Source organism: Salmo trutta, chromosome 36 (genome assembly GCF_901001165.1).
Source record: "Salmo trutta chromosome 36, fSalTru1.1, whole genome shotgun sequence".
Taxonomy (NCBI): Eukaryota; Metazoa; Chordata; class Actinopteri; order Salmoniformes; family Salmonidae; genus Salmo; species Salmo trutta.
In genome coordinates this window covers 837,494-848,062 of record NC_042992.1, presented here as the reverse complement: position 1 = coordinate 848,062, position 10,569 = coordinate 837,494, and the positions used below count along the sequence as shown (strand labels likewise).

The following is a 10,569-nucleotide window of genomic DNA, read 5'->3' as shown; positions in this document are numbered from 1 at the left end:
TATTATACAGAATAGAGACAACAGCGCCACCCCGTGGGGATCCAGGGTTGTCTATGTGTGGATGATGCAGTGCATAAAAACAGCCTCCAAATGCAGACCAGGTCCGTTTTGTGTTTGTCCTCTGCATGGTAAAAATCACACTGTAGTGTTTCGGCCCTTGCTTTCTCGTGATAACATCTTCGGGATGACGGATTATCTGATTATAAATCAGCTGAACTGGAGCACGCTGGTTTAACCGGATGGTCAATCAGCTGAACTGGAGCGCGCTGGTTTAAACGGATGGTCAATTAGCTGAACTGGAGCGCGCTGGTTTAACCGGATGGTCAATTAGCTGAACTGGAGCACGCTGGTTTAACCGGATGGTCAATTAGTTGAACTGGAGAGCGCTGGTTTAACCGGATGGTCAATCAGCTGAACTGGAGCGCGCTGGTTTAACCGGATGGTCAATTAGCTGAACTGGAGCGCGCTGGTTTAACCGGATGGTCAATCAGCTGAACTGGAGCGCGCTGGTTTAACCAGATGGTCAATCAGCTGAACTGGAGCACGCTGGTTTAACCGGACGGTCAATCAGCTGAACTGGAGCGTGCTGGTTTAACCAGACGGTCAATCAGCTGAACTGGAGCACGCTGGTTTAACCGGACGGTCAATCAGCTGAACTGGAGCGCGCTGGTTTAACCGGATGGTCAATCAGCTGAACTGGAGAGCGCTGGTTTAACCGGACGGTCAATCAGCTGAACTGGAGCACGCTGGTTTAACCGGATGGTCAATTAGCTGAACTGGAGCACGCTGGTTTAACCGGACGGTCAATCAGCTGAACTGGAGCGCTGGTTTAACCGGATGGTCAATCAGCTGAACTGGAGCGCTGGTTTAACCGGATGGTCAATCAGCTGAATTGGAGCGCGCTGGTTTAACCGGATGGTCAATCAGCTGAACCGGAGCACGCTGGTTTAACCGGATGGTCAATCAGCTGAGATCAGCGGACCTGCCGCAAAGCACGCTGGGACTTCCTTTCTTTCTGAGGCCATATTGGAGCAACAGACTTGTAAGTTCACCTCTTTCTTTATTCTTTAAAAAAATATATATATTTAGGCAATGTTGGTGCACATCACCCGGTTGATTACTAACGTAAAATTGTCCACTCTCACATTTGTTTTGGTTCAGGTTGTCCAGAACGGACAAAATCGCAGCTATGGTGGCCGCTAAGAAGACGGTGAGTGGAACGGTAGTGAACGCTTGTCCACTCCGGTGGGACCGAGGCTCTCTGGGCTTAACATGTTAACAACACGTTTTATAACCTAACGCATGTGGTCCACTCCGGGGGGACCGGGGCGCTCTCTGGGCTTAACATGTTAACAACACGTTTTATAACCTAACGCATGTGGTCCACTCCGGGGGGACCGGGACGCTCTCTGGGCTTAACATGTTAACAACACGTTTTATAACCTAACGCATGTGGTCCACTCCGGGGGGACGGGGACGCTCTCTCGGCTTAGCATGTTAACAACACGTTTTATAACCTAACGCATGTGGTCCACTCCGGGGGGACCGGGACGCTCTCTGGGCTTAACATGTTAACAACACGTTTTATAACCTAACGCATGTGGTCCACTCCGGGGGGACCGGGGCGCTCTCTGGGCTTAACATGTTAACACGTTTTATAACCTAACGCATGTGGTCCACTCCGGGGGGACCGGGACGCTCTCTGGGCTTAACATGTTAACAACACGTTTTATAACCTAACGCATGTGGTCCACTCCGGGGGGACCGGGACGCTCTCTGGGCTTAACATGTTAACACGTTTTATAACCTAACGCATGTGGTCCACTCCGGGTCGACCGGGACGCTCTCTGGGCTTAACATGTTAACAACAGGTTTTATAACCTAACGCATGTGGTCCACTCCGGGGGGACCGGGATGCTCTCTGGGCTTAACATGTTAACACGTTTTATAACCTAACGCATGTGGTCCACTCCGGGGGGACCGGGACGCTCTCTGGACTTAACATGTTAACACGTTTTATAACCTAACGCATGTGGTCCACTCCGGAGGGACCGGGACGCTCTCTGGGCTTAACATGTTAACAACACGTTTTATAACCTAACGCGTGTGGTCCACTCCGGGGGGACCGGGACGCTCTCTGGGCTTAACATGTTAACACGTTTTATAACCTAACGCATGTGGTCTACTCCGGTGGGACCGGGGAGCTCTCTGGGCTTAACATGTTAACACGTTTTATAACCTAACGCATGTGGTCCACTCCGGGGGGACCGGGACGCTCTCTGGGCTTAACATGTTAACACGTTTTATAACCTAAAGCATGTGGTCCACTCCGGGGGGACCGGGACGCTCTCTGGGCTTAACATGTTAACAACAGGTTTTATAACCTAACGCATGTGGTCCACTCCGGGGGGACCGGGACGCTCTCTGGGCTTAACATGTTAACACGTTTTATAACCTAACGCATGTGGTCCACTCCGGGGGGACCGGGACGCTCTCTGGGCTTAACATGTTAACACGTTTTATAACCTAACGCATGTGGTCCACTCCGGGGGGACCGGGACGCTCTCTGGGCTTAACATGTTAACAACACGTTTTAGAACCTAACGCATGTGGTCCACTCCGGGGGGACAGGGACGCTCTCTGGGCTTAACATGTTAACACGTTTTATAACCTAACGCATGTGGTCCACTCCGGTGGGACCGGGACGCTCTCTGGGCTTAACATGTTAACACGTTTTATAACCTAACGCATGTGGTCCACTCCGGGGGGACCGGGACGCTCTCTGGACTTAACATGTTAACACGTTTTATAACCTAACGCATGTGGTCCACTCCGGGGGGACCGGGACGCTCTCTGGGCTTAACATGTTAACAACACGTTTTATAACCTAACGCATGTGGTCCACTCCGGGGGGACCGGGACGCTCTCTGGGCTTAACATGTTAACACGTTTTATAACCTAACGCATGTGGTCTACTCCGGTGGGACCGGGGAGCTCTCTGGGCTTAACATGTTAACACGTTTTATAACCTAACGCATGTGGTCCACTCCGGGGGGACCGGGACGCTCTCTGGGCTTAACATGTTAACAACACGTTTTATAACCTAAAGCATGTGGTCCACTCCGGGGGGACCGGGACGCTCTCTGGGCTTAACATGTTAACAACACGTTTTATAACCTAACGCATGTGGTCCACTCCGGGAGGACCGGGGCGCTCTCTGGGCTTAACATGTTAACAACACGTTTTATAACCTAACGCATGTGGTCCACTCCGGGGGGACCGGGACGCTCTCTGGGCTTAACATGTTAACACATTTTATAACCTAACGCATGTGGTCCACTCCGGTGGGACCGGGACGCTCTCTGGGCTTAACATGTTAACACGTTTTATAACCTAACGCATGTGGTCCACTCCGGGGGGACCGGGACGCTCTCTGGGCTTAACATGTTAACACGTTTTATAACCTAACGCATGTGGTCCACTCCGGGGGGACCGGGACGCTCTCTGGGCTTAACATGTTAACAACACGTTTTATAACCTAACGCATGTGGTCCACTCCGGTGGGACCAGGACGCTCTCTGGGCTTAACATGTTAACACGTTTTATAACCTAACGCATGTGGTCCACTCCGGGGGGACCGGGAAGTTCTCTGGGCTTAACATGTTAACACGTTTTATAACCTAACGCATGTGGTCCACTCCGGTGGGACCGGGGAGCTCTCTGGGCTTAACATGTTAACACGTTTTATAACCTAACGCATGTGGTCCACTCCGGGGGGACCGGGACGCTCTCTGGGCTTAACATGTTAACACGTTTTTTAACCTAACGCATGTGGTCCACTCCGGGGGGACCGGGACGCTCTCTGGTCTTAACATGTTAACACGTTTTATAACCTAACGCATGTGGTCCACTCCAAGGGGACCGGGGCACTCTCTGGGCTTAACATGTTAACATGTTTTATAACCTAACGCATGTGGTCCACTCCGGTGGGACCCGGGCGCTCTCTGGGCTTAACATGTTAACAACACGTTTTATAACCAAACGCATGTGGTCCAATCCGGTGGGACCGGGACGCTCTCTGGGCTTAACATGTTAACACGTTTTATAACCTAACGCATGTGGTCCAATCCGGGGGGACTGGGACGCTCTCTGGGCTTAACATGTTAACAACACGTTTTTTAACCCAACGCATGTGGTCCACTCCGGGGGGACCGGGACGCTCTCTGGGCTTAACATGTTAACACGTTTTATAACCTAACGCATGTGGTCCACTCCGGGGGGACCGGGACGCTCTCTGGGCTTAACATGTTAACAACACGTTTTATAACCTAAAGCATGTGGTCCACTCCGGGGGGACCGGGACGCTCTCTGGGCTTAACATGTTAACAACACGTTTTATAACCTAACGCATGTGGTCCACTCCGGGAGGACCGGGGCGCTCTCTGGGCTTAACATGTTAACAACACGTTTTATAACCTAACGCATGTGGTCCACTCCGGGGGGACCGGGACGCTCTCTGGGCTTAACATGTTAACACATTTTATAACCTAACGCATGTGGTCCACTCCGGTGGGACCGGGACGCTCTCTGGGCTTAACATGTTAACACGTTTTATAACCTAACGCATGTGGTCCACTCCGGGGGGACCGGGACGCTCTCTGGGCTTAACATGTTAACACGTTTTATAACCTAACGCATGTGGTCCACTCCGGGGGGACCGGGACGCTCTCTGGGCTTAACATGTTAACAACACGTTTTATAACCTAACGCATGTGGTCCACTCCGGTGGGACCAGGACGCTCTCTGGGCTTAACATGTTAACACGTTTTATAACCTAACGCATGTGGTCCACTCCGGGGGGACCGGGAAGTTCTCTGGGCTTAACATGTTAACACGTTTTATAACCTAACGCATGTGGTCCACTCCGGTGGGACCGGGGAGCTCTCTGGGCTTAACATGTTAACACGTTTTATAACCTAACGCATGTGGTCCACTCCGGGGGGACCGGGACGCTCTCTGGGCTTAACATGTTAACACGTTTTTTAACCTAACGCATGTGGTCCACTCCGGGGGGACCGGGACGCTCTCTGGTCTTAACATGTTAACACGTTTTATAACCTAACGCATGTGGTCCACTCCAAGGGGACCGGGGCACTCTCTGGGCTTAACATGTTAACATGTTTTATAACCTAACGCATGTGGTCCACTCCGGTGGGACCCGGGCGCTCTCTGGGCTTAACATGTTAACAACACGTTTTATAACCAAACGCATGTGGTCCAATCCGGTGGGACCGGGACGCTCTCTGGGCTTAACATGTTAACACGTTTTATAACCTAACGCATGTGGTCCACTCCGGGGGGACTGGGACGCTCTCTGGGCTTAACATGTTAACAACACGTTTTTTAACCCAACGCATGTGGTCCACTCCGGGGGGACCGGGACGCTCTCTGGGCTTAACATGTTAACACGTTTTATAACCTAACGCATGTGGTCCACTCCGGGGGGACCGGGACGCTCTCTGGGCTTAACATGTTAACAACACGTTTTATAACCTAACGCATGTGGTCCACTCCGGGGGGACCGGGACGCTCTCTGGGCTTAACATGTTAACACGTTTTATAACCTAACGCATGTGGTCCACTCCGGTGGGACCGGGACGCTCTCTGGGCTTAACATGTTAACACGTTTTATAACCTAACGCATGTGGTCCACTACGGGGGGACCGGGACGCTCTCTGGGCTTAACATGTTAACACGTTTTATAACCTAACGCATGTGGTCCACTCCGGGGGGACCGGGACGCTCTCTGGGCTTAACATGTTAACAACACGTTTTATAACCTAACGCATGTGGTCCACTCCGGTGGGACCGGGGCGCTCTCTGGGCTTAACATGTTAACACGTTTTATAACCTAACGCATGTGGTCCACTCCGGGGGGACCGGGACGCTCTCTGGGCTTAACATGTTAACACGTTTTATAACCTAACGCATGTGGTCCACTCCGGTGGGACCGGGGAGCTCTCTGGGCTTAACATGTTAACACGTTTTATAACCTAACGCATGTGGTCCACTCCGGGGGGACCGGGAAGTTCTCTGGGCTTAACATGTTAACAGTTTTTATCACCTAACGCATGTGGTCCACTCCGGTGGGATCGGGGAGCTCTCTGGGCTTAACATGTTAACAGTTTTTATCACCTAACGCATGTGGTCCACTCCGGGGGGACCGGGACGCTCTCTGGGCTTAACATGTTAACACGTTTTATAACCTAACGCATGTGGTCCACTCCGGGGGGACCGGGACGCTCTCTGGGCTTAACATGTTAACAACACGTTTTATAACCTAACGCATGTGGTCCACTCCGGTGGGACCGGGACGCTCTCTGGGCTTAAAATGTTAACACGTTTTATAACCTAACGCATGTGGTCCACTCCGGGGGGACCGGGACGCTCTCTGGGCTTAACATGTTAACAACACGTTTTATAACCTAACGCATGTGGTCCACTCCGGTGGGACCGGGACGCTCTCTGGGCTTAACATGTTAACACGTTTTATAACCTAACGCATGTGGTCCACTCCGGGGGGACCGGGACGCTCTCTGGGCTTAACATGTTAACAACACGTTTTATAACCTAACGCATGTGGTCCACTCCGGGGGGACCGGGACGCTCTCTGGGCTTAACATGTTAACACGTTTTATAACCTAACGCATGTGGTCCACTCCGGGGGGACCGGGACGCTCTCTGGGCTTAACATGTTAACACGTTTTATAACCTAACGCATGTGGTCCACTCCGGGGGGACCGGGACGCTCTCTAGGCTTAACATGTTAACACGTTTTATAACCTAACGCATGTGGTCCACTCCGGGGGGACCGGGGCGCTCTCTGGGCTTAACATGTTAACATGTTTTATAACCTAACGCATGTGGTCCACTCCGGGGGGACCGGGACGCTCTCTGGGCTTAACATGTTAACACGTTTTATAACCTAACGCATGTGGTCCACTCCGGGGGGACCGGGACGCTCTCTGGGCTTAACATGTTAACAACACGTTTTATAACCTAACGCATGTGGTCCACTCCGGTGGGACCGGGACGCTCTCTGGGCTTAAAATGTTAACACGTTTTATAACCTAACGCATGTGGTCCACTCCGGGGGGACCGGGACGCTCTCTGGGCTTAACATGTTAACAACACGTTTTATAACCTAACGCATGTGTTCCACTCCGGGGGGACCGGGACGCTCTCTGGGCTTAACATGTTAACACGTTTTATAACCTAACGCATTCTGTCCACTCCGGGGGGCCGGGACGCTCTCTGGGCTTAACATGTTAACAACACGTTTTATAACCTAACGCATGTGGTCCACTCCGGTGGGACCGGGGAGCTCTCTGGGCTTAACATGTTAACACGTTTTATAACCTAACGCATGTGGTCCACTCCGGGGGGACGCTCTCTGGGCTTAACATGTTAACACGTTTTTTAACCTAAAGCATGTGGTCCACTCCGGTGGGACCGGGACGCTCTCTGGGCTTAACATGTTAACAACACGTTTTATAACCTAACGCATGTGGTCCACTCCGGGGGGACCGGGACGCTCTCTGGGCTTAACATGTTAACACGTTTTATAACCTAACGCATGTGGTCCACTCCGGGGGGACCGGGAAGCTCTCTGGGCTTAACATGTTAACATGTTTTATAACCTAACGCATGTGGTCCACTCCGGTGGGACCGGGGAGCTCTCTGGGCTTAACATGTTAATAGTTTTTATAACCTAACGCATGTGGTCCACTCCGGGGGGACCGGGATGCTCTCTGGGTTTAACATGTTAACAACACGTTTTATAACCTAACGCATGTGGTCCACTCCGGGGGGACCGGGACGCTCTCTGGGCTTAACATGTTAACAACACGTTTTATAACCTAACGCATGTGGTCCACTCCGGGGGGACCGGGACGCTCTCTGGGCTTAACATGTTAACACGTTTTATAACCTAACGCATGTGGTCCACTCCGGGGGGACCGGGACGCTCTCTGGGCTTAACATGTTAACATGTTTTATAACCTAACGCATGTGGTCCACTCCGGGGGGACCGGGACGCTCTCTGGGCTTAACATGTTAACACGTTTTATAACCTAACGCATGTGGTCCACTCCGGTGGGACCGGGACGCTCTCTGGGCTTAACATGTTAACACGTTTTATAACCTAACGCATGTGGTCCACTCCGGGGGGACCGGGACGCTCTCTGGGCTTAACATGTTAACACGTTTTATAACCTAACGCATGTGGTCCACTCCGGGGGGACCGGGACGCTCTCTGGGCTTCACATGTTAACAACACGTTTTATAACCTAACGCATGTGGTCCACTCAGGTGGGACCAGGACGCTCTCTGGGCTTAACATGTTAACACGTTTTATAACCTAACGCATGTGGTCCACTCCGGGGGGACCGGGAAGTTCTCTGGGCTTAACATGTTAACACGTTTTATAACCTAACGCATGTGGTCCACTCCGGTGGGATCGGGGAGCTCTCTGGGCTTAACATGTTAACAGTTTTTTATCACCTAACGCATGTGGTCCACTCCGGGGGGACCGGGACGCTCTCTGGGCTTAACATGTTAACACGTTTTATAACCTAACGCATGTGGTCCACTCCGGGGGGACCGGGACGCTCTCTGGGCTTAACATGTTAACAACACGTTTTATAACCTAACGCATGTGGTCCACTCCGGTGGGACCGGGACGCTCTCTGGGCTTAAAATGTTAACACGTTTTATAACCTAACGCATGTGGTCCACTCCGGGGGGACCGGGACGCTCTCTGGGCTTAACATGTTAACAACAGGTTTTATAACCTAACGCATGTGGTCCACTCCGGGGGGACCGGGACGCTCTCTGGGCTTAACATGTTAACACGTTTTATAACCTAACGCATGTGGTCCACTCCGGGGGGACCGGGACGCTCTCTGGGCTTAACATGTTAACAACACGTTTTATAACCTAACGCATGTGGTCCACTCCGGTGGGACCGGGACGCTCTCTGGGCTTAACATGTTAACACGTTTTATAACCTAACGCATGTGGTCCACTCCGGGGGGACCGGGACGCTCTCTGGGCTTAACATGTTAACAACACGTTTTATAACCTAACGCATGTGGTCCACTCCGGGGGGACCGGGACGCTCTCTGGGCTTAACATGTTAACACGTTTTATAACCTAACGCATGTGGTCCACTCCGGGGGGACCGGGACGCTCTCTGGGCTTAACATGTTAACACGTTTTATAACCTAACGCATGTGGTCCACTCCGGGGGGACCGGGACGCTCTCTGGGCTTAACATGTTAACACGTTTTATAACCTAACGCATGTGGTCCACTCCGGGGGGACCGGGGCGCTCTCTGGGCTTAACATGTTAACATGTTTTATAACCTAACGCATGTGGTCCACTCCGGGGGGACCGGGACGCTCTCTGGGCTTAACATGTTAACAACACGTTTTATAACCTAACGCATGTGTTCCACTCCGGGGGGACCGGGACGCTCTCTGGGCTTAACATGTTAACACGTTTTATAACCTAACGCATTCTGTCCACTCCGGGGGGCCGGGACGCTCTCTGGGCTTAACATGTTAACAACACGTTTTATAACCTAACGCATGTGGTCCACTCCGGTGGGACCGGGGAGCTCTCTGGGCTTAACATGTTAACACGTTTTATAACCTAACGCATGTGGTCCACTCCGGGGGGACGCTCTCTGGGCTTAACATGTTAACACGTTTTTTAACCTAAAGCATGTGGTCCACTCCGGTGGGACCGGGACGCTCTCTGGGCTTAACATGTTAACAACACGTTTTATAACCTAACGCATGTGGTCCACTCCGGGGGGACCGGGACGCTCTCTGGGCTTAACATGTTAACACGTTTTATAACCTAACGCATGTGGTCCACTCCGGGGGGACCGGGAAGCTCTCTGGGCTTAACATGTTAACATGTTTTATAACCTAACGCATGTGGTCCACTCCGGTGGGACCGGGGAGCTCTCTGGGCTTAACATGTTAATAGTTTTTATAACCTAACGCATGTGGTCCACTCCGGGGGGACCGGGACGCTCTCTGGGTTTAACATGTTAACAACACGTTTTATAACCTAACGCATGTGGTCCACTCCGGGGGGACCGGGACGCTCTCTGGGCTTAACATGTTAACAACACGTTTTATAACCTAACGCATGTGGTCCACTCCGGGGGGACCGGGACGCTCTCTGGGCTTAACATGTTAACACGTTTTATAACCTAACGCATGTGGTCCACTCCGGGGGGACCGGGACGCTCTCTGGGCTTAACATGTTAACATGTTTTATAACCTAACGCATGTGGTCCACTCCGGGGCGACCGGGACACTCTCTGGGCTTAACATGTTAACAACACGTTTAATAACCTAATGCATGTGGTCCACTCCGGGGGGACCGGGACGCTCTCTGGGCTTAACATGTTAACACGTTTTATAACCTAACGCATGTGGTCCACTCCGGTGGGACCGGGACGCTCTCTGGGCTTACATGTTAACAACACGGTT

At 52.0% G+C, this 10,569-nt stretch overlaps 1 protein-coding gene across 1 annotated transcript in view; it reads left to right on the top strand.

Annotated features, from left to right (window-relative positions):
* Nucleotides 1-1,161: 1,161 nt before the first annotated feature.
* The window catches only part of rpl30 (ribosomal protein L30), a 37,300-nt gene continuing 27,892 nt past the window's right edge, over nucleotides 1,162-10,569 (top strand). The window contains exon 1 of the mRNA XM_029736107.1: nucleotides 1,162-1,210. Within this exon, the coding sequence (XP_029591967.1) occupies nucleotides 1,190-1,210 (21 nt within the window). The 5' untranslated portion in view covers nucleotides 1,162-1,189. The remainder of the gene's footprint in view (nucleotides 1,211-10,569) is intronic.